We start from the raw sequence: 25,752 nt of genomic DNA, 5'->3' as shown, positions 1-25,752 counted from the left end.
AAACAGTACTGTATGTGGATGACAAATTAAAGCCCCCCCCTCTTTGAGTTGAGCACTTTGTAAATACATTTTCACCTGACACGTATTTAAGCAATTAAGCGAAGCACACTATTTATTTGTAAACAAATGATGGTTTGAGCACTTTCTGCGATGGGCGAACGTGGATTTAACACACACTTGAGGATAAATATTTACGTCACTGATTCGTAACCCAATGGTTAGAGCTGTCGACTGCCAATTCAACAGTTGTAGGTTCGATCCACAGCTGGGGAAAGGTGTTTGTCTAGCCGCACTGATGAGTTGTGATACAACGAAACAGTAGTGTATGTGTATGACAAATATATATAATCATTTATTATTAGTTTTTAAGTCAGATATTTTTACTTTTATGAAAATACTTTTATATTATTACATATTTTAAGTTAGGTATTTTCTTTTTTGTTTATAGCTAAAAAACAAAGAAAAGAAAAAAAAAAGACCCTTGAAAATTTGAAAGGCATTTAAAAGTATTTTAATTGTTAAATAGACAGTCATTTCTTGCAGTAAAATGTTTTTCAAATCTTCACGTATGAAAAATCGAAACTTTACACCCAATAATCTTATATAATATAGATATAAAACAGCATGACTTTAACAAAGTTAATTATAATTTTATAAAAAAATAATGATTCAATCAATAATTAGAGGATGTTTTTTTTTTTAAATAATTATATTTAACTTTCCATATCATTTAACAAAACATTGATTTAAAATAATGGCACACAAATAAAAAAAACACAGATAAATAAAACAAAAACATTTAGTTTCATATGAGAATATGAGGGAGGTAAAATTAATAAAACAAAAATGGGTGCTTTGTTAAAGTGGTGATCTTTTAAACTAAAGCATTTCAGGTAAAATCATTGCGTCCTTACAAGTCATGGCGAAAGTAGTATAAAGTCGAAAAATTATGAAAAATGATCCAGTAGAAAAATAATTATGAGTAAAAATAGAATTCATCAAATTATTAAATTTTATCGCATATTTTAATATGGAAGAGTTGTACGGCCAATTCAGTATGACAAACAAGGGAGATAACCCTCAACTTTTAATCACAAATTAAGGATTCATCATTTTTTAACCCGCCATTTCAGAGCGTAATTGCTGCCGATTTTTTGTTAAAAATTCATCTAGCATGTCTACTACTGGACCATTTTTCAGAATTTTTGGAATTCATACTAATTTTGCCATGACATAAGTACGTAATAATGTTTTCACCTGAAATGTGTTGGTTTAAAATATTACCAATGTAAACAAGTACTGAAAAATGAAAGTAAAAAGATTCCCGGATAACGCAGAGTAGATATTATTATTATTATTGATGATGATGATGATGATGATGATGATAAACAACAACAACAACTTCAAGATCTTAAGCATATTTTTATTTTATTTTATTTTTTTTCTCATTTGCTAATGTGTAATGTTTACTTTGGCTTTTATCCAATCAAATTGTCGGCTGCTTCTTTCCCAAACAATCAGTTAATCACATGCATAACACCTGTGCGTGTGCATGACTTAGGAGACAATGACGAACACATGAAATTCAATATTAGTAATTATTTCCAAACGAAAAATTTCAATAATCTGAAAACGTTAAGTATAATTATGGTCTCTTGTATGTTCTAGGGAGAAGAGGCAAAGAAAATAAACTAACAGACACACTCCTTAATAGGTATTTTAGAGTGTCTCACTCTCATTCATTCGAGTACAGCTATTTTCCTCACATTACCAAAAATGTCTTATACATAAAAAAAGAAAAACTATTACATATGAAATGAAATACAGAAATGGAGTATCTGTCAGGAGTATAAACCTTTATAAATTATAGAGACAGAAAACTTAACCGTTTGCTGATTTCAAATTGTTGCAATATTTTTCACGTAACAGTACTGAGTATGATCAAAGATTTGGACGATTATATTTATAGTTTGAGATAAGAACAAATCAATCAGCAACCAGGATCACTGTACAAAACCGCCTGAACCTTATTGATTTTTTTTTTTTTGTCTTGATTAAAGAAGGGAATTATGCTCTGCTAATCCTGACTGGATTAATACTACCGCTATTTTTTACCTGGAATTCTTTACAATTCAAAGCTTCTCTGACTTAACTAATGCTGCCAATTTTTGCTTAGGATAACTAGCGGTCAATGTTTACACATCGACGTACAAAATCAAAATGCATAAGCACATTTGAATACATGTCGTCTGCGCATACACTATCCTGAATAAAACCAAATAATTATATTTTGGACCAATCTGAAAACTTTTCAGTGAGCTTTGTCTTGACATGAGAAGAGGACTCTGCTCTGCTGATCCTGACTCGATTAATATTACCATTCTTTACTTGTAATTCTTTACAATTCAAAGCTTCTCTCTGACTGGGTTGACGCTGTCAATTTTTGCTTGGGACAATTACGTTTAATTTTCACAATTGGATAATTTACTTTTACTTTTCTCTAGCTATTTCTTTTGTCATCCTATTTTGGGCAATTTTTCAATTAAAAGAATGACTCTTCACTAAAGAGAAATATTGTGTAATTTGCATAGTTTCATCTATTACTTAAGATGGATGAACGCTTCAGATAGAGCAAACAAGAAATTATTTCTGAATCTGATGAACACTTAATCTTATTTAAGGTAAACGTAAATTCCATGAACAAAGCTTCTTTCCTAGAACTGCCTGCCTGTAGAACTGTTCCACTGGCCTGCTTCTCAGCATGGTTGATTTTGTCCAATGTGGACAAGTTCTTGCTATCCCGTCCTCTTAAATAGTTCAATTCTGCCCAATTCCCAGCAAAAAAATAAAATAAATAAACGATCACTGAACTGTTGTCTCACCAACCACCTTACATTCATTAACCTTTATCCTCAAGTAAACTCCCTTGTAAAAAAAAAAAAAAAAAAAAAATCAATTTCTCAATCTGACCCCACCTCTTCCTATATGTGTGTGTGCGAGTGCATAAAAGAGGGAAGGATACAGGAAATCATTCTTTAATAAATCAAAAGTTATCTAATTTCCCTACCCTTTTCATGAATCGTTTGAAGTAGGGTTTGGATGATTAATTGGAATCAGAATCAGGCATAAGAAAACTTTTTGAGGCCTCAAAATCATTATCAGAATCGGAAAATTTTTAGCTTTATTTCCGATTCTAAAAACGATTGTTTTATTTATTTATTCTGTTTAAAACTTAATTTTCTACTGTTGGCACAAGTGAAAAATACAGTTGAAAATCTCACAATGGGTTAATCAAAATCTTAGATGCAATACATAAAGGGAAAACATAAGAAAGTTTATCAAATTAAAAGGAAAATTATATCTAGATTTAAAAGTAGATCAGGACTGTCCACTAGACCACCCACCACTACTGTCTTCTTCACAAAAATGAAATCCTACTTTTTATTTTAAGAGATTTTAGAATCGAAATCAGTAATTGTATCAGAATCGGGGGAAAATATTGGGATCGTCCAATCACTAGTTTGAAATCTTAACCTTCAGAGCAAAATTAATATTTTAAGTTTTCAGAAAGAACTATCAGAAGAGAGAAATGGAAGACAAGCGTGAGAAAGGAAAGAGATAAACAGGGAAAGAGAAAAAATAAAGCAAGAGATAGGTAAGAAAGTGAAATAAAATCCAGACAAATAGTGAAAAAAAATTTAAAAAATAAATAAAATAAAGAAATAAGGCTCTAATGGTTTGCTTTTCCTTATATAAAAAATATAGATTTTGATTTAAAAGAGAGAAGCTCTAGCTTTTTCTAAATTAAAAAAAAAAAAGCCACAATTCACATTTCTGTTCATAATGAAATCAGTTCATGTGCAAATATTGATAGTAAATGACTTTTTTTTTACTAAGAAATCACCACTTAACAAGGCTGACAGGCAATCAAGGATAAGGGTTAAATAAAATGAATGAACTGTCAGTTTAATGATGAATATTTCAGAGGAGTGCAAACAATTGGAATGAACAAAGAATGGTTTATAACACACATTTGTTTACATTGGACTTGAATCCGTAGAAAATCTATCCTGTAGTAATGTGTTATACAAATGAGAAATTCTAGAAAAGAAACCCTGCTCATAGAAATACTGCTTGATACTAGGAACAGATGGAAAGTTCCTTTTAGTTGTAGAAAGAAATCCGTATTGCTTGTCACAAAGAAGATTGTTTTCGTTGAGGTGGTTGATAACTTCTTGATTATTACAGATTCAAACAACTTACTCGTGATACTAAACACTGATTAGTCTGTATTGAGATGCAGCAGACCGATTTCCAGTGAAGTCTTACAAGATGACGAAAAGCATTTCTACTTGAACATCTTTGCAAGGATAAGTATCAGTTTCTTGAATACTATGGCATGTTGTTAGAACCAGTTCCCTTGTTGGTACTGAAGATCTTGATAAATTTGGCAATATCACAGATAGTCATTTAAATGTGGCTTATATGTTTTTTGGTCACGGGGGGGGATTCTGAGAGTAAGTGGCATTGATCGCAAAGCATGGAATTTGCTGCAAAATTCTGTGCCCAAAATTTGACTTTATCAGATTCTTAAGACATCACCTCTGGTCCATTAATGATAGTTGAGATAGATACCTTACATCTGTTCAGGACCTTGTTTATTATTCTCCAAAACTTGCGAGAGCCAAACCTCTGATCAACCACTTTAGATTTTATGGGTTGGGCATAGGACTAGCATTTTCTACAACTCTTTTGAAGAGGTTTTTGAACAGTTTTAAAAAAAAAAGCTTTGGGTTACAGAGCATCTATTTTGTTGAAAACAATTGAAATAGTGCTTTCTATGGGCAATAGCAGCAGCACATTAAGGGCTATATCATGGCTGGCTGTTTGGTCTCTATTTTGGAGTTATAAAGCTCTAAATACCATTGGTAAACCACTCAGATATGATGTGATGCAGGACACATTCTTTTTGGAAATTTATTTAAGAGGGATTTCAAATATGAGGGATCTTAACTGGTCCCAATCGGCTCTTGAATATCAATAAACTTTGTAATCGAAAGGAGACATCAGAGGTCATGTTGAACTTTGTTTTGATTTTAATTTAGACAACTGGGTGGGCGGAGGATCACAGAAACAGGTTGATTATGTACTAAACCAATGGCTATTCCAAACAAGTGGATGAGGCAAACATTAAAATAAAAAAGTAAGCTGTATCTGGTTATCCGTATGAATCATTATGCTGACCAATTGATGACATTTTATGCTCAATATAAGCAAACATTTTTCACTTATTCAATGAGTTAGTTTAATGATTAACTTGCTAAGTTCCACTCAGTTTTCATTGCAAACATGCTCACCAGTCCAATAACTTACACTTGTTGAAGGTCCTGTTTGCTAAATCAATGTGTCAGCAGTATACTGTGCCGGATTTATGTACTGCAGAAAACCAAAACCTCCTCAATAAGTTTGATCTCGATTCTAGCCTGCACCTCCACACACATTTGTAGACATTATACTGTAGAAGTGTAATTGAGAAGTAATAGGTGTATCCAAAAGTTATTTCCATTTTTTTTTATAGGATTAAAAAAGAAATACAAGTTTGGAATAACATTACTTCCATTAGGGTTTCACATTTTCTTTCAGCTTCCAGTACAGTAGAATCCCAAGATACGGCATTAAAAATTAGTAACAAAATACAGTACGGTATATAATACACATGTATATAATCAAATAACATTATAAATAATACCGTAAGGCAGGGTAAATACCATAACCAGGGTCTGGAAGAACATCATATTCCACATCGTAACCTGAAAAAAAAACGTATCCTAGAGCCACTGTATCCCAGGGTTCTACTGTAGTTTTATTTTTTGTAATAAGCACAATATGATACACAGTATATTGAATATTCTGTACATTAGCTGTCAGCAGGGCTTTACAGAAATGAGTCCACTCATTTTAATTGCAGTCAAGAAGTGGAGGGATCATTTTTTTAAATCTAGCAGTGGAAAAGCAAATAAATACGGATTTATTTTAAAATAACATTGGAAATATATTAAATTTTGTAAACAGGTTATTTTAAGGTGCAGACACATTGGGGAAAAGAGCAGCTCTTTTTAAATTTTTTTAAAAGCAAGAACCGCTTTCAAACTTGTGGAGCAGTTGTAGGCATCATCATATTCAGTTTTAACATTGGTTTTATATGCAGACGTGTTAGACAGCTTTTATAAATTGACTTCCAAACTAACCTTTCTCTGCTAGATCTTTATTTATCCCTCTTTCTTTCAAGTCTATCCTTTTTACTTCCTGTTTTGTTTTTCTTGGCTTTCTCCTGCCAACTGACCTTTATATTTCAATATCTATCTTCCCAACCAAATAACTATCAATTTTCGGTCTACAGACTCAAAATTTGACATACGGGGTATTGAGATTTGGGAAAATCTTTAATTTGGTTTCAGCCAGAAATTTTGCTGTTAAGGGGTCAAAGTTCAACGATTTCACCTTTGAGAACTCTACCAAACTCCTCTGCCAATTTTGGGTCTAAACACTTGAAATTTTAGATATAGGCTACTTGGGCATGGATCTGACTTTATAATTTGATTTGAGCCCAAAACAATAACTGTTAAGGGGTCAAAATTGGCGCCAAGTATAAAAAATTTGATCTCTGCGGTCTCTAACAAATAAGTCAGCCAATTTTTGGTCTAAACATTTTAAATTTTACATAAAGTGTATTCATAAATAGGGTAAGCTTTTTAATTGTTTTTTTTTTTTGCTGAAAATTTGGTTTCCAAAGGGTCAAAGTTCAAAAGATTTGACCTTTGCGATTTCTAGCAAACTATTAAGCCAATTTTGGGTCTAAACATTTGCAATTTTGCATAAAGGGTATTCAGACTTTCAGACAATCAGTTTTGGGGCAAAAATTTGGCTGCCAAGAGGTCAAAGTTGAAAGAGTTGTCCTTGGCAGATTCTACCAAACTCCTCCGCCAGTTTTGGGTTTAAACAATTGAAATTTTAGATGTAGATTACTTGAATATGGGTCAGACATTTTAATTTGATTTGAGCCCAAAACAATAAATGTAAAGGAGTCAAAATTAGGGTCAAAGTAAAAGAAAATTTGACCTCTGCGGTCTCTAGCAACTTTTCTCTATGAAAGTTAAGGAAGCCATTAAAAAGGCATTATCATACATATGCACACTTTAATATATACATATGCATATAAAGTTATTAACAGTACATAGGGCCCAAGCAAAGCCGGGCTGAACTGCTAGTATTTACTAACTTGAGAACTTGCACCTCTACTTTCAATGTCACCATACCAACAAAGTCTCCTGTTTTTCACACACTCCCTTATACTGCAAATAGCAATAAACTAGAAATCGACTAACAATGTCTCTTATGAGAACAATGATTGTAGGGAAGAAAAAAAGATCAAATTCCCACTAGATTGCAAAGTTGATTTTGTATCTTAGCACATATCTGACTCTTACATAAGTAGATGATTGCATCTGGAGTCAGGTACTTTCTGGAGTGATACAATGGTCCAACCATTTTTCCAGTGACCTTAGCAACAATGTCTTCCATTTTAGATTTTGGGTGAAAGCCAGTCCTAATTCGGTACTTATTTCTAGGTTATTAAAAAAAAAAAAAAAAAAAAAAAAAAAAAAAAAAAAAAAACAACAAAAAAGAAGACAATTTTTACCTACTTTTCTACATAATCCTACATAATCGCTATTACTCATATTTTCTTTCATTTTCCAGTAGTTTTTCTTTTTGTAATCATTGCAATAACAGCGAAGCATAATATGAAAATTGAATGTACCACACATAACTCGTAATGTTAGTCACATGATAATATTTCTTTCTCGACTGTCATAAGCACTTAAGAGATATGATTTCAATTGTTCCACCCTCATCTCCTCCGGGAAACCTTAAACACTTACCTTCTAATCCTGAGCAAATGCAACTTAATATATTACGAAATCATATATAACAATGCATTCTCTCTCATACCATGCCACCATTTTTTTTTTCTCCTTTCACGTTTCTAAATATTATTTGTGTTATTTGATTGGTTGTTAATTTTATTACTTTTTTTTCTGTCAACTGAAAATAAATTACCATGAAAAGTAGCTGGAGGTGGGAGATGCACTCACAATTTTTTTTTTTTTTAGTAAAGATTAAAAAAAATAGATCAATATACTAGGTTGGTGCAAAAGTTTTTGCTGATTTAAAATTTCAACTTGAAAATGAAAAACATTTTGAAAATCTTTATTCGAAATATTAACGACCTTTGCTCTATATAACTTGATTCCAATTATAAACGACCTTGGAAATGCCTTGCTTGTAAAATTTTTTAGGTCTTGATATGAAATATGAATCTAACTCATGTTCAATCTCTTCTAGTGATGTTAAACTAAGGTGATCTAAATTCTTTTGTAATTTCTATTTCTTTTCTTGAAATAAGTGATAACCCAAGAGAGCTAAGTCAGTAGAATAGGTAGGAAAGGACAAACTCTCCCAACCACATTCTTCTAGTAGATCTTTGGTCAGTAGTGCTGTGTGAAACGAGCATTATCATGATGGAAGATGACTTCTTTTCTGTTGATTAAAGAAGGTCGTTTTTGAGTTAATATGGGTGAAAATATTGCAGAAAAACATAAATGATGGTTTAATAATTTGAAAGAAAAAGTTATAAATTAATCATGGTGATATGTTTAAGTAATAACAATTTAGATGAGATGAATTACAATGGTTTAAAATGCTCCTTCTACAAACAGGCAAAAACTTTTTTTGTATAAATACTGATGTATTTAGGAAACTCATTAATTTGGTAGATTTCAAGTAAACAATTATAATGGGCCTGGCTGCCATACAAATATAAACTCCATGGCTAGAAACGGATATTGTAATTAGATCACTGTTAAATAATTGTATCAGAATTGGAAATTTAGAACAGAATTGGTAATTGTATTGGCATAAAGAAAAAATATCAGAATCGATTCACCGCTAATAATCAGATCACTGTTAAGTAAGTACTTTCTCTATTTTCTGTATAAAATAAAGACAAAGACAAAAATCTGTATATTTGAAAGACAAAATCTCAAAAATATTTTTTTTTATAGATTATCAATATCGTTTTCATTATTTATTTAGTATTATTTATAATTTTCTAAAAATATTGACAGGTTGGTAAACGATTTAGGTACTTATGCACTTTTGTTACCGTGCTGAAATAATAACATTTAGAAAGCCATTCTTAACATGAGAGAAGGGTGTTTTCTAACTATTCTCTACTTTCACTTAACAATTTAACAACAACAAAAAAAGATATTGTAAAACTTGAATTTAACTTGAAAATACTATATTTTTTAAAAATAATGCGGTAACAAAAGTGCAAATGATTTTGAAAAATGTCGGAACTTTTTTTCTGATTGTATTATCTAATATATAGAGCTGCCTTATCGAATTTTAAAATTTAGACCCAGATGGCATCGCATCTGACACATGATTCTGCTAGACCATTTTGTCTTTTCTTTCTTCCATTAGTTACTTTTTGAGAAAAAAAAAAAATCCATTTATGATTATTATAATTGAGATGCACTTAAATTATGAATCAAATAATGTAAGGAAGATAACTCATTTTAAGCTATGAAAATTACCTCCCTTACATTATCTGTTTTTATTATTGAACATTTCCCCTTCTCTATGTTAATAGTATTTTGCAACTATTTTGCAGATTTAATAATCTATATGCGAGTTAAACATTTTTGGAAAAACTTTACTTTGTTTTGCACCTATTTTAATTCAAATTAATTAAAAACCGTGCAAACAATAAATCCCGGTACAGTTAGTACATTTACATATTTCAATACTTTTAAGTAATTAGAAAGAACAAATTAACCCTGCAATATTTCCTCAAAATCTTTCTCGTTTACGATGAATTTAGATTTTTTGTGTTATTTCTTTGTGTATTTGTTTTTATGGAAATAAATCAGTTGTTACGAGGGTCTTCCCAAAAGTAAAGCAAACCATTTTGTTTTTTTAACTAAAAAAAAAAATTTAAAAAAAAAGTTACGAGGACAGTAGTAGTAGTACCGCTCGCTAAACGAGCAACAATTTGTACTCCAGAATTTATTTTTCTACATTGTCACCATCATTCTTAATAGACTTTTGGCAGAACAATGAAAATATGGGCATCTGGAGCGTGCTTTGTCCTACGAAGGTTGTTCCAAAAGTAAAGCCTCCTATTTATCTTTTTTTTTAACTGAAAAAAAAATTGAACTGCTAAGACGTGAGTGGTACCATTAAAACTGGAAAAAAAATTTTTCTACATAGTCACCATCATTCTCAAGGCAGTTTTGCTAGGAATTCAATGACGTATTTCTGCTTCTGAGAAACGTCCATGACAAGGGTTATTCTTTTTAGAGTCTAACACCGTTAATATCTGCAACAGAGAGATGAAACTTTCAGGTCATGAATGTATGTTCAGTCATCATAACAATGCAATTTACCATCCCCTCTGATCCATTTGGATGGAATAAAAAAATTGGAGGCATTACTTTTGGAACATCCCTCATGCAATCATAAAGTGCTTGATGTTGTTGGTAGTTAACTAATTAAATTATTGAATATTTACAGCAAGTCTCTTCTTACATGTGTTCTTAGTAATTTAGATTTCCATATGCTCGCCAGTCGCCACTAGTTAGCGACTTGTTACGTGCTTGCCAGGCCTGTTATTGATATTTCCTTGGTTGATAGAGCCAAGGTATTCCTTCAAAATTCAACTTACCTTTGACAAGAGCCGATCCCAAGAAAATGCAATTTTATCAGAATCCTTATCCTGAAAAATACAAAAATAAAATGCAAACATTTAGTATTTCGATGGAGAAATGTCGATAAAAATATAAATGATAAAGTATCAATAAAATTTCATACAGAACCATAGCGATTCATGCTATTTTAAAATGACTACTTGTCAGAAATTGTACTGCTTAAAATATGACTCACACTGACCCTCTTCCTTTTTCCACTCCTACCTTCTCAATGTTTCAAAGTGTTGCACTAGGCGGGAAAATTGAACCACCACTTTAGTTTGCTGTCTGGACGTCAAACAACTCATTCATTTTTCTTAAATCCTTTATGGTGGGGTTTGCCCCCAACAATATAATTTTGTCTTCTTGTTAACTGAATTTGAGTGGTATAAAACCAACACGGCCAGAAGAAATTTCATCTTTACTTGTTCAAAGAACTTCTGGTTGAATTTTTTTTTTAACTTAATTGTTGAGTTTCTATTTGTTAATTTATGAACTCATTACTCCAGACGCCATTTTTGTCTTACTATTTTGCCAATCATTGATCTGATGTTTTTGAAAGGAATCCAGATAAGTGTTTGCCATTATTTTACAGTCTTTTCTGACATGCCAGGCCCTATTTAATTATGCGAGGTTATTTCTCACATACCAGAAAAAAAAAGTAAACAAATTGTAAAAATACAAACCATGTTTTATCATTATATTCATTTTTTATTTTTAATTAAAAAAAAAAAATCATTTTAGTAGATTTGTAATTTTAAAGAAGAGAAAAAAACCAACATAATCACCGGTACTGTTTTATTAGTCTATGGTTTAACAAGGTTTATTTACTCCCTAACCATTAGGTGTATCAGAATTTTTGTAGGAATTTTTTACACCCCTAACACGAAACTGCGAATAAAATATACAAAACTCGTAATTTCTCTTTTAAAAGTGGGTTGTTTATGTTCTTTATGGATTATACTTCCAAAATAAACTATTAAAGTTGTTTTAAAAGTAATAGAAATATTTTTTTTTATTTTTTTAAAAACAGTAATGAATTTTACGAACTCAATATTTTTCAATTTTTAAACTTTAAAAATCTATCAAAATTTTTCTATTCATTCTATTTTTACGATATTTTCAGGGTCAATGTGAAATTTTATGCTCTTTCCAATAAACCGAATATAATATTTTAGATAAACGTTTTTTTTTTTTAAATTCCCGCCTCCCCATTTTCAAGTGTCTATTAAAAAGTAAATAATTAATTTACTCACCAAAGTTTTATATATCACATATTGAAGAGAAAAGGTTAATAAATAATATATTCAAATTTAAAACAAAAAAAAGTAGTGTTTTTTTTAGAAATTTACCTGTAAAGTCCGAAGTTTAAAACCTTTAAAAAAACCCAAAAAAACCCACGTTGTTTGTTTATTTGTTTTTTTTTTTTAATGAAACCTTGGTTCTTGCCCCTTTAATTGAAAAAAAAAAAAAAAAAAAAGATTAGGGCTTGAATTACATTTTTCGAGGAGTTATAAGCTTGGAAAGACGGGGTGGAATTATTCACTATTTTTCACGAAATTTCTGACACACCTACCTAACCACACCTCCCTTTCCTAATCGGGACTGCTTGCTAAATCTATAGTAAAGCAAAGATTGCCTAATCACTAAGCACACCGCCTTCTTCTGAACCATATCCTCATTTCTTCTATTTGTTTTATATAGCCATGGGCAACGCTGGGTTAGTTTAGTAATAAAAAATGCGATTTAAAGTAGCTGGACAAACTGACCGGCAAAACGGTTTTTCTTTCAAAATATGCGTAACTGACGAACAAGACAAGCTTCTTTTAGAGATGCATGGGTGCATCTAAAAAATTAATAAAATAAAAAAAAAAATGGAAAAAATATCTATTATATAATAATGCATGCATTATGTAAATATTTTGTTTTTTCAAAGCTGCTTCTTAACCCATCAGTCCATACACTGTACAAAATCATTAACTAACAATCAATACTATTGTTGAGAACCTTCTAGAAATGCACCAATAAGTGAATTAGCTGATGACTAATTATCGCAACTCTTGCCTGCAAAAGGGAACATTTGCTTGTTGGAGGAATCACATTCTTAATTCATTTGGGAAAATAATCGATTGATTCAGCTAGTTTGTTTTATGGCAGCTCAACACTTTGGTATATATAATGCTAAAGCAATATTTCTATACTAGTTGTACCTACCCGGTGTTGCCCAAAAAATTTTGGTTCTAGTGCAGAGAGTGATCCGCGCTATTTTTTAAATCATATTTTCAAGTTTAATTAAAGTTTTATGATATGTTTTTCATTCAACTGTAAGGTTAAAGTATAAAATAGGTACAAAACACCCTCTCCTCCCCATGTTAAGAATGGCTTTTTAAATAATAACGTTATTATTTACGCCCGGATCACTCTCTGCACTAGTACCAAAGCCTCTTTCCCACAGAAGAGATGTTGTGAGCCTGTCTTATGTTTTATCGTTATTTCCATGGAAAGTGCTTGTCTGAACTCCAATCTCTGGTCCCACCTCACCAATTTTTCATGAAAAACACCTAAAACATAGATTCCATGAACAAAGCTTCTTTCTTAGAACTGCACGTCTATGGAACTCGCTTTCATTTGCCTGCTTCCCAGCTGACTACAACTTGATTGTCTTCAAGTCCAACATAAACAAATTCTTGATGAACCGCCCCCTTAAGTAATCTAATTTACCAAATTTCTATTACAGTTACTACAATATTATCCCATTGACTACTGTACACTATAACCCTTATCCTTGAGTGGCCCCCAGGCCTTGATAAGTGGTGAGTCCTATGTAAAAAAAAAAAAAAAAGAAGTTATTAAAACCCTCCTTATGTAAGCAAAAGGGGTGGCTTCCAGGGCTTAATGCAATCCACATGTTACTTTCAAACTTGTTATTGGTCTTCATTTCACTAGCTATTTGCGTGCGCGGGAGGGTACGTTGTTTACCCCTCTCCTCCGGCAAATAGTAAAAACAAAAAACAAAAAAAAACGTGAACATTGGATGCAGTTTTAAAACGTCTATGTATGAGATTATATACTGCATTAAATGCTTCTTAAACATTTTCTAAAGGTACTCTTACTCATTAATACAGCATCAATGCAGTAATAGCGTATGCAATTATGTATTTCACTAATGTTGTAAACTCATTTTCATTTTGTACTGCAACGATATTTTAATTAAGAAAACGTAAGTACAGGAGGACAGTAGCACCGCATAACATCCTTACCCGTACTGTATCCTAGTACTGTAAAGTCATTTTTCATGTGCACAGCATATAGAATAGAATTGACAGAAAGTAGAACAAATTTCAAGGCTAAGATAAATACTGTATGCGCACTTCAGTTAATAATAATACAGAAGATTAATAGAGAAAAAAACGCTCGCCACTAGATCCAAAATTTACCCACTATATTCCAGATGAAATCTCTAGATCTAACAGGAGAACCGCTAAATTGACATTCGTTTTTATGACATTATGATGCTAGTCCGGTATATCAACATATGATGCGATAGGGTCAAAAGCATAACCCACAAATATGTGGGGCCACAAATGGGGAATGCGAGCAGGTGAGGATATACTGTATTTTACTTTTTCATTGAAACATAACTGAAGCATTCTTAAATTAGAGAAGAATCCAGGTTGTCCTCGATGGTTTTACGTCTAAACAATATGATATAAATGCGGGTGTACCTCAGATCCTTGATGGGCATATTTGCTGATGACACCACGCTCTATAATGAGCATGAGGAAAAAACGAATGAACACATATCCAAGGCAATGGCAGAAACCCTAAAGGAAGAACTCCAGTCTGTAGTGGAATGGAGACAAAAATGGATGGTAACGTTCAATGCTGCCAACTCTAAGCTCATTTCCTTTAATAATTACAAGAAACCTTCTCTACCACCCAATTACTTTGCCAAAGAGACATTACCTGAAAGTAATTCATTCAAATTCCTAGGCTTAAGATTCACAGGGAACATGAGTTGGAACAAATACATCGAGGGCATTGCCAAGGCTGCTGCGAGAAATGTGGGCTCTCTCTACCATGCTAAAAAGTTACTTATGCCTGAAAGTATCCTGTACCTCTACAAGGCACCATTTGCTCATGTGGAGCATTGTTGTCACATTTGGGCTGGTGCATCTGCTACTATACTTACTCCTGGACAAGATTCAAAAGAGAATTGTCAAACTGATAGGTCCCGGACTGTCATCTAAGCTTCAAACTGTCCTATTGACAAAATGTTGTTGCATCTCTCTGCCCATTTTACAAGTATTTTAGTGGTAGATGCTCCGACGAACTACAAGCACTTGTACCCCCTTGACTTGACAAGCAGCAAAGTCCCGCCCCTACACAGCAGAGATCCCTAAATGTCAGAAAGCCTTCTACTCTAATAGTTTCTTCCCTAGAACTGCTAGACTTTGGAATTCTCTTTCGGGTTCCTGCTTCCCCAACTACACTGACATACAGAAGTTCAAGTGTAATGTGAACAGACATCTTGCTGCTCAACTCCCTACATAGTATGCCTGCAATTTATGTACCAGATAGTAACCCCCTACATTAAAGTGGTACTGTGCCTTGAAGATATGAACAACTTGAAGCATAAAATCTTTTTCCAAAGCATTAAATAACCTAAACAGGGTTGATATGCCGTAAACTAAAACCAAACATAAACAAAGTCCACAAAACATTCACCTTATCAAACTCCGTACCCTTCTCCATAGCTGCCATTTTTCAGCCAGAGAGGATAGCAACGTCTAATTTTTTGGCACTTCAGTTTATTATGTACAGACGACTGTTCTAGAATTTTTTTTTTTTTTGGAGGGGGGTACTTTCAAATCACCATGGTTATGACGTATACATATGTGTGTGATAAGAAACTTGATTAAACTATCAAATGTTGATATAACATTTTTTTTTATTTGAAACATCATCCTCTACTATTTGTTGATAAAAACAAACTACAATTTTTTTTAATAATAATAATAAAAACACGGATGGCAACTTTATATTAAAACAAGCAATGCAATTCAAAACATTTTTTTTTTAATTTTACACAATTAAGTTTGTTAATAGCAGGGTCACCCAGTGTCACTTTTTTTTTTTTTTAATTCGATTAACGTCAGATTTTTATTTTTAATTCCACAACAAATCTGGGGAGACTTATTGTCACTCAGACTCCAGGGAACACCACAGGTTAATCTCAAAGAGAATTCTTTGATGATGGACTGTGTGTAAACTCCTAGTGAATAATAATATAATCATAAAGAGAGTGTGAAAATTTTTCTTCAACGATTTTCTCATCTCATTAACATTTTTTAAAATTGTTTTTCTTTGGTGAAAAACTATTTTATCACACATTTTAAGTTTCATTTTATAGCTAAATAGGTAAATCATAGGGAAACATAAAACAATAGACACAAGTAACTAATTAAAAAGTAAGTTTGAGGATAAAATACTTGACGGCTTGAGATGCGTCCATTCGATCTGTTTAATGTGGTTCAGCGGTTAACGACACGGACTGACGACCTGTGTGTTCCAAGTTCTAATCCAGTTCGTTCCACAAAAATCACTTTCACTTAGTACGTTGGCAATCTTCCTGTGGTCCCTCTCGTAAGTACCTGATGTCTTTTTAGTAATAATCCTGACTATAAAAATATTGGGGGAATCAATGCCAACACTAGAATCTTTGGATTCGTACAAATATGATGATAAATCTGTTTAACAATGAAAAATGCATTACAGATCAACAGAGCTTCTTATGGTGAGCTATCTAAAAATATCTTCAAAAAATATTCCTAAAGATTACAAAATAAAATGAAAAATAAAAAATAAAATAAAAAATATAAAAAAAACAAAAAAACGGAGTTGATTGATGATAGTCTCTGTTTGATTAATGACAGTTCATATTGTAATTAAAATCTGTTATTCAATGGACTAGAACACAAAGACAATTTTATAGTTGAGACGCCTTGACGAGTTTGTACATGTTTTCAAAATGTTTTCTTTGTTGTTGATTTAGATGCATCAACGTGTGCATCATCCGAGAAAAACAAAAAAACATTGGTACTTTCATGAAAAGGGATTATTTTTTTGTCATTTTAATTTATAGCATTTAGATTTTCATACGAAAATATTCTGTTAAAATGTAAACAAATATATGTAAATATACAAAGCATCTTTTAGTGGTGTATGAATGTAGGAATGGCAGATGATAGATGTTTGGCCAAAAGACGAGAGGCACAAATAACTTAAAATATCTCTCGCTGGAGTCCTACCACCATAGAGATATTTTCTTTGTTTCAAGTAAATAAATATTTCATTAAACTGAAGATCATGTTGGGACCGACATGTTTGAGACAAAGTCATGATAAAGATTATCTTTAGATAAGTCCCTATGAATAGAAACTGTTTGGCCATTATCTCGAGTGGATATCGAGTAGCCAACTTCTGGGTGGTCGAATGGTGACCATTAACAAAATTCAGAATCGATCAAGGGTGTAAAGATTTCAGGAGATAAGTGAAAGAGTTGAACATACTACAAAAACAATTGGTTTTTCTGAGGGCTGCTGGGCAGGTGTACCTCATTAAGCAAGTTTAAACCGTTGGAGCCCTTGTGATTCAATTTCAGTAACTGGGTGCAATTTTTTATCTAACAAAAAATAAAATAAATAAATAAGCATCTGTTCTTGGTTTATAAACTTTACTTGTGGTTTTGCTTGGGATGAGAATTCTTTATTGCAACATTGACTGAATCGAACAATAACTTTGGACCAGAGCAATGGTAGGACAATCATGGTCTGCGCAGTAAAAAGCACACACACATGTTCATACAAAAACCCAAGTTTTTTTGGGTTTTTTTAAGCATAATAATAGTCATTAAATGTTTATATGAGGGCTGTTCTAAAAAGTAATGTGTCCTATGTTTGTTTTATTCCGCCTGAATGAATCAGAGAGGATTGTATTGTTAATATGACTGAACATGCATTCATGACCTGAAAGTTTCATCTCTTTGTTGCAGATACTGACAGTGTGAAACTATGAAAGCAACCCCTGTCGTGGACGTGCATCAGAAGCAGAGATGCGTAAATTCTGGAGCAGAAAAAATTGCTTGTTTTAATAGTACTACTCCCGTCTTCGTAACTCTGCAACTTTTGGAATGACTCTCGTGTATATATATATATTTCTCCTCTTACTATTAGTACAAATTTCGGCATACTTTGGAATTTTATTAAAATATTCCCTACCATATTTTCTTAGATGATGATGATGATAATAATAATAATAATAATAATAGCAGTACTATACCGAACAGTTCCGGGTTTAGAAAAAAAAAAAAAAAAAAAAAAAAAAAAGGAAAAACATTGGTGCGGTTACCTGTCTACAAATGAAATGGGGAAAACGGCATTTTCAAAAATAATTTTACCCCTCTCTAATATATATCTTATATACAAAGTAAAGTCGACCCCCCCCTCTATTTGGACTGTTTTGTTAATTCAATAGAACACATGTAGACCCGTATTTGTTAGAAAATAAAATTTTAATTTCAATCAATTTATTCGATGTTTGTATTTTATCCTAATCAATATTCAAGCTTTTTGATCAGGTGTAAAGGTAGAGGAAGGAGTACTCACTCTTTAAATCACAGGTACTCTTCTGCAACTCAAAATACTGTTCTAATATTTAGAAAGAAACATTTTTCGTTGCACCATTATAGTTTGCAGTAACATGATATGGAAATACAGTTTTTTTTTCTACTTCAGTAACAAATAATATACTATTTAATTTAATATAATATTTCATAGTAATAATTTCTGTTTTACATTTTTTTCTTTTATGACTACATAATACTCATTGATGAATACAACTTTAAGGTTACAACACATGCTTCCTTTTATGATCACTATGTTTCATATGCCATGTGCTTTCATAGGTAAAAACGTTATTTTTATAACACACAAAAAATGCGTTATATGTAGCCAGGTTAGAGGAAAGAAGAAAGAGAGGTGGCTTTAGAAAATGGATTGTTGGCAGACAACTTAGAGGGAGGGAGACATAGCGGCGTGACTGTGCTGTTTGCTGTAGTCCCTGTAAGGACAATTGCAAACGGATACTTCAGCAAGGAGAACATTCTTGACATTGCCAAGGTGCAGTGCTTCAGGAATCTTTCTGGAGTATGAACATGGGTTAGATGTTTTTTGCTCGTATTTTGTTTAAGTGAAAATTTGATGCCATTTTAACTAAGGTTGTCCTCGGTGATTGTATATATCCCCCCAAACTACTAATCAACTTGAGTTACATCAGAGGTATAATTTTTTTTTTTATTAATATGTTTGAAACTCTTAAACTTACACTTGCATATTATTATGAAATGTTTTCTCCCCTAGCTGCAGAATAAGCACTAGTATGGCTGAGTGTCCGCCAAGCCCTGTGATCTTGGGCCAAGATGTTTGCTTGGTTTATGTTCCTGTTCGTCCATTCACAAACGTAGTCTCTTTATATTTTCTTTTGTCAACTTTTTTTTTACTTTTCAAACATTTCCCATCAATTATACCTTCAGTGCATATTTTGCATAGCTCTACACTAGAACGCAAAACATGACCAAATGATCTGAAGGCATTCCGTTTGATGGTAAAGGCTATTTTTGGGATAGTTTATGATCAGTAATGAAATGCATGATGTGGCTTTGGAAAGCTATTTTCAGATATAATTTTACAGTTCAGTTGACATATTTAAGTTCGTATAAAACTACAGGAAGGACATATATGTTCGTTTTGATCTTGTTTGGAAGTTAGGGCAAAAAACTAAGCTCATTCTATGATTTACAAGTGTATGTTGTTAGATGAACACAGCTTATGCTCAATGAAAACAAACCTAGTTATGTATTCTTAAATGCTAGTAAATTGAGCTAGAATTTACCAGAAGCATAGTAATAGTAACAGAGTTGTGTTTTCTCTAATTTCTATGACCTTAGGTCAAGGTGTTGTTCATGTTCTTCCATTCACAAACATTGCCTATCCATCTAGTGTTTTGCCTACATTTTCTTTTCTTTTTTTTTTTTTTAATTACATTTTCACCCCAAACAAGGCAAATTGCCACTTTGGTGAAGGGGGCTACTATCAGGGGCAGCAACTACTGGAGTACTATGTAGGGATTTGGGCAGGAAGATGTCGGTTCACATTACACTTGAACTTCTGCATGTCAGTACAGTTAGGGAAGCAGGGACCTGGAATAGAATTCAAGAGTCTAGCGGTTCTGGGGAAGAAACTACTGGAGTAGAAAGATCTTTTACATCTAGGGATCTCTACTGTGTGGGGGTGGGATTTAGCTGCCTGTCGGGTTTGTCAAGGGTGTCGTGGGGGCATAAGTGTCTGCAGTTCGTCAGAGCATTCACCATTATAATACTTGTAGAACAGGCAGAGGGATTCAACGTTTCGTCGATGGGATAGAGGCTGAAGTTTAGATGCCAGTTCAGGGCCTATTAGATTGGCGACTCTCTTTTGAACCTTGTCTAGGAGCGAGAGACTAGCAGCAGATGCACCAGCCCAAATGTGACAACAATACTCCATACATGGGCGAATGGTGGCCTTATAGAGGTACAGGATACTTTCAGGTGTCAGTAGTTTTCTAGCACGGTAGAGAGCCTACCTTTTTCGCAGCGGCCCTGGCAATGTTTTCAATATAATTGTTCCAGCTCATGTTTCCTGTGAACGTTAGGCCAAGCAGTTTGAAAGATGTACTCTCAGACAGGGATTCACTGGCCATTGCTATTGGTGGCAGAGGTTTCTTGTAATTATTGAAGGAAACCAGTTTAGTCTTGGCAGCATTGAATGTGACCATTCATTTATGTCCCCATTCCACTACAGATTGGAGGTCATGCTCTAGTGTTTTTGCCATTTCTTTAGTTATGTGTTCATTTGTTTTCCTGTCATCAGCATATATACCCATCTCAGAGGCAGTTTTGTCGGGGAGGTCATTAATAAATATTAGGAACAATAGAGGTCCAAGGATAGACCCCTGAGGCACTCCCGCATTTATATCACACTGTTTAGATGTACGACCGTTGAGGACAACCTGGATTTTTCTCTTATCTAAGAAGGATTTAATTATGTTAAGTATTCTATCAGTGATACCGTATGATTTAATTTTCCTGAGGAGACCCTCATGCCATACCCTGTCAAAGGCCTTAGATATATCTAGAGCTACCGCTCTGCCCTCCCCTGCTTTGTCCAGTGAATGCTATATACGTTCAGAGATTACAGTGAGGATGTCAGCTGTGGAACGGGCTTGTCTAAATCCATATTGTTTGTCAGTCAGAACTTTAGTATCTGTAAGGTGCCGGACTAGAGCATGGTTAATTATGGTCTCAAATATTTTGGCGAAAAGTGGGAGGAGGCTAATGGGGCAATAATTTGATGGGTCAGTTCTTTCGCCAGAATTCTTGAATACTGGTACCACAGAAGCAGTTTTCCAACAGCCCGGAAAGCATGATTCATTAAGGCATTTGTTGTAGAGTTTGGAGAGAACTGGAGCTACTTCGGCTGGGCACTTTTTTAATAGCACAACTGGGATGAGATCAGGTCCACATGCTTTTGAAGTGTCAAGGTTTTTTATGATAGCATGTACCTGAGCAGGGGTGATTTTTAGATTGTCTAGCATGGCGTCTGTCCGCAAAGGAAAGTCAGGCAGAGGGTGGTTGGAAGGGTCCAGTGTGGAGTTTGAGGCAAACCGGCTGGCAAGCATATTAGCCTTGTCGGTTGCTGAGCAAACAACCTCGTGATTTCCATTAAATTTATTGTATTATGCCTTCAATGTATATTTTGCATAGCTCTACACTGGAATGCTTGATGTGACCAAACAATCTCAAGACTTTTCATTTGATGACAGAGGATATTGATGGGATGTCAGTGAGTTTTTTTTCTCCAACTTTTCGATACTGATGTGGTCAGATGGTTTGTGATCAGTAATGAAGCACATGATGTGGATTTAGAATGTTTCTGATGTAATTTTACTTATCAGTTGACATACTGAAGTCTGTATAAGATTAAAGAAAGGACATATGCATTGTAAATTTTTATTTTTATTTTGTATAGTATGTGTTTAGTAGAGAGGGCAGTTTTGTTTCTTGTGAGGATGACTCCATCTAAGCCGATTCTGTGAATAACAGCTGTTTGCCGGTCGTTAGATGAAGACAACTTGTGTCCAAAGTAAACAAACTCTGTAACTTGTTTGATCTGTTGTTCGTTGATGTTAAAGAGTTTTTTTTTTGTTTTTGTTTTTTTATCAGTGATCATGCATCTAGTCTTGGGCATGATAATAAAAATATCAACTACTTTCGCATACTTCACAAGATCACCCCAAAATAACTGTAAATCAGAGCTGGAGTTACTGGTTGCAGCTAGGTCATCCACATAGCTCAGATTAAAAAAAAAATGTCCATCAATTGAAAAACGAGAGCTTACAGTGATGTTTTGCTTTTCAAATAATTATTTCCATAATGTAGCAGGATAAAAATGATAAAAGGACATCTTTCTTTACATTCTTGAGGTTTTGGATTGGGCATGATGTGCCTACATCAATTTTAATTGCAGCAGTCAAATTAACATCGGTCATTTTCAAGAGATCATATACTGTTTATTCAAATTTATTTCTTCAAAAAGCTTCCACAGAAAAAAAAAAAAAGCCTGAAGCTCTCAAACACTTTAGTAAAATAAATAAAGGCAACAAACACAGGACTATTGAATTCTATGAACTCCTCTGTAGTACTTTTCCCTGGTTATCATGAAGCTTGAGAAGTTGGGAACGATAAAGATCTTTTGATACATTCCGTCACTATTGTGACAAACAATTTGTTACCTTATGTTTTGCTAAATTTGGTTTGTCTTTTTAAGCCACTAATGTTTTAGCTTTTCAAAAAGTTATCCATTTGCTTTTTAAAACACAATTTCTATATTAATAAAAAAAAAGAAAATAATGAATTACTATGCACTCATCGAAGTTTGAAACGAATTGGGAAGCATTTAAACTGTTGAACCGAAATAATTTCTCAACAAGAAATTGATTCAATTACAAAAAAACTCTAGACATTAGAAATGAAATTTATGAAAACTCAATATTATTATCAAAAAATATTTGGAAAAGAGAAAAAAAGTTTTCGATAACAAAATGGAATAAATATGAGATTAATTAAAAAAAATCAGTTCTATAAAGAAAAACCTGAAAAAGATGGTTTGTTTTGTGGCATGTTTTTCAAGTTATTTAATGCTGAATCCTATAATTTTGTAAAATATTTTTATGCTTAAAGTTTTTTTAATGCCAAGTGCAATAATTTCGGAAAACGTTATTATGCATCAAATATTTTATATCTTCAAATATTTATTCATGGTGTTTGGTTTGTTTGTTTTGTAAAGAAAAATTGCTTGCTTTTGACTTTACAGAAAATAATCAAGTTTTACAAAGAGAAAAGGAAAAAAACAATAGCATCAATGTTTAGTGCATTTTAAGTCATGAAGCCAGTATCTTCAGACAATCTCATAGCATCAGTTAAAAAGGTGAACGCTTTGTCTAGATGAACAATTAGCAATAACGTTATGCAAAGGTACAGAAACTATTGAACGGTGCAAAAATATCAACACACAAAAAAATTACATTAAATGCATTTTTTTTTTTTTTCAAATTAATGACCTGCTATGTGATCATGATGGTTAGAAATGAATTTGGAAACATTTGAACTATCACACTGAAATAACTGTTTAACAACAAGTTGACTCAAAAGGAATTCCTTCATGAAGGAAATACAGTAATTTTTTTTTTCAAATCAAGGATCAAACATAAGGATTCTATATCTGACTGCCATTAACAGAATCACATCAACAGTAAAAAAGTTATTTGAATAAAAATTACTTAAAAAAAAAAAAAAGAAAAAAAAAAGAAAATATTGAGAGAAGATAAAGAAACGCTTGCAACAAATTTTACAATTGCCAATTACAACTATTGGGAAACCAAGTCTTCTTTGAAGTGTCTTCACTTTCAATCGTTTAATGCCCTAATTGAAAAAGTGCTTTTTTTTTTTTTTTTTTTTTTATAATTAGTCATCTTCATGCATGAAACAGGCGATTCTATACATTGCTTACATTGAGAGGAGGCGAGAAGGATTCTGTACATTACAGTGGTGAACCATAAATAATATAACATTTATTTCCAATTCATCCAACCCATGTGAATACTCTAGAAAGATTTTTAGAGCAGTGTCTGTACCTTTACAAGAATGTTCTTCCTGCTGAAACATCCATAGTCGCTAAAGGAACTACAACTACAGCCAGAAAACTTTTAATCATTCGTTAACATTTATCATGAGATAACGGTGCATCAATAGTTAACGACATGAACTGACAATCTCAGTATGCCAATTGTCTTTTTTAAAACTGCTTTTATAAACCTATCAAAGAGAAAGAATTTAATAGTTGAGATAACATTTCCAGACATTCCAAAACTAGAAAATAGGCTTTTGATATGTCAACAGCTATTACTATGGAAACAAACCTCCTGTCAAAAGGTCACTGGTCCCATGTGATAATAAATACAGTCAGCACATCAGTTGCTGATCTTGAAGGATGAAATTCGCATTGCTTATCACAAAGTAGACTTTTTGCTGAGGCGATCCACAACTTCATCATACATTGGACTGTTCAAATTGCACATGATCACTTCTCTTTAATTATTAAAAATGGAATGTGAGTTAGAAAATTATTTTACTTTTTATTAAAATTATATATATATATATATATATATATATATATATATATAATGTTTATGAGAGAAAGAGAGAGAAGCTATCTGAGGAAAATTTATGAAACAAAGATCTTTTAGAAAACAGTTTAAAGCATTAAAGTTATTAAAAAATGTTATGAATTTTTTATCATCTTTACCTTCACAAAGCAATAAAAAAAAATAACAAACAGTAGTAATATCTACTGAAAGAAATATCTTTCTCATTTACTGATCATGCGCATGCGAATAAATATGTAAGATTAACCCATTTGCATAATAAATTGCAAAAGCACATCTCATTAATTAACCATTTGTTCCTATTATTTTCAATTTTAATGATTGTTTGGATTTTAATAAATAACATTTAGCACTTACAGAAAGTAATACATTCAAATAAAAATAATATGAGGTTCAGGAATGGAGGTAGAATTTTATTAGTTTTCCCAAATTTCCACACATTATGCGACACATTATCCAATGATGTATGTAGTTTGTTCCTTGCTAATGGGGTCAGAGATGGCTTCATGGCCGGGATTGAATCTCCCAACTGGCTGTAATCATAACACCCTGCACTGACGATTCTCCAAAGAATGAAACACTAGTGTCTGTAAATATTTAAAAATTATTATGTCAGCCCCTTTACGAACTCTGTTCTTATTGTTGAGCACTTTAAAGTTCAAATGAAAGTTGGTCACTTAAACTCACATGCGCAGATCATGATGTTATAATGATCACTATGGACAGACGTCTCGACATTTAAAAATAAATGTTTAAATTTCAACAATATTTCTCATGGTTAAAGTTGGCTGTGTGGCTTGTTCCTTGTTAATGGAGTCAGGGATGGCTTCATGGCTGGGTTTGAATCTCCTGACCTGTTGTGATCGTGACACTCTGCACTGATGATTCCCAAAAAGATGAAACACTAGTGTCCGTAGGTATTAAAAAATTATTTTAGTAATATATATCTAAGAGAAAATAAAAGAATTTGAGAGTATAAATTAAAGCTTACAATTAAATTTATTATTCAACAGAATACTCCTAAAACAATTTTCAAAGTCCTTATTCCATGGATTTCAAAGAATGCCACTCTTGCTATTTTTCTCATCAGAGGACAGTAAGAAATTAGCGAATTATAATT

The 25,752-nt window shown here is 32.7% G+C and overlaps 1 protein-coding gene and 1 long non-coding RNA gene across 7 annotated transcripts in view; one reads left to right on the top strand and one right to left on the bottom strand.

Annotated features, from left to right (window-relative positions):
• Positions 1-18,398, top strand: part of LOC145283646 (uncharacterized) — a 173,089-nt gene extending 154,691 nt beyond the window's left edge. The window contains exon 2 of the long non-coding RNA XR_013868680.1: positions 17,866-18,398. This is a non-coding gene — a long non-coding RNA (uncharacterized LOC145283646). The remainder of the gene's footprint in view (positions 1-17,865) is intronic.
• The window catches only part of LOC145283640 (solute carrier family 23 member 1-like), a 428,662-nt gene that overhangs the window by 97,235 nt on the left and 305,675 nt on the right, over positions 1-25,752 (bottom strand). For all 6 annotated transcript variants that reach the window (XM_080132600.1, XM_080132602.1, XM_080132601.1 and 3 more), the window contains one exon: positions 10,790-10,840. In XM_080132600.1, coding sequence (XP_079988726.1) covers positions 10,790-10,840 — 51 coding nt within the window. The remainder of the gene's footprint in view (positions 1-10,789; positions 10,841-25,752) is intronic.

Source organism: Euprymna scolopes, chromosome 8 (genome assembly GCF_053919585.1).
Source record: "Euprymna scolopes isolate OS-2025 chromosome 8, ASM5391958v1, whole genome shotgun sequence".
NCBI lineage: Eukaryota > Metazoa > Mollusca > Cephalopoda > Sepiida > Sepiolidae > Euprymna > Euprymna scolopes.
The sequence above is the reverse complement of the archived record's forward strand: the minus strand, read 5'-3'. Positions and strand labels throughout refer to the sequence as shown.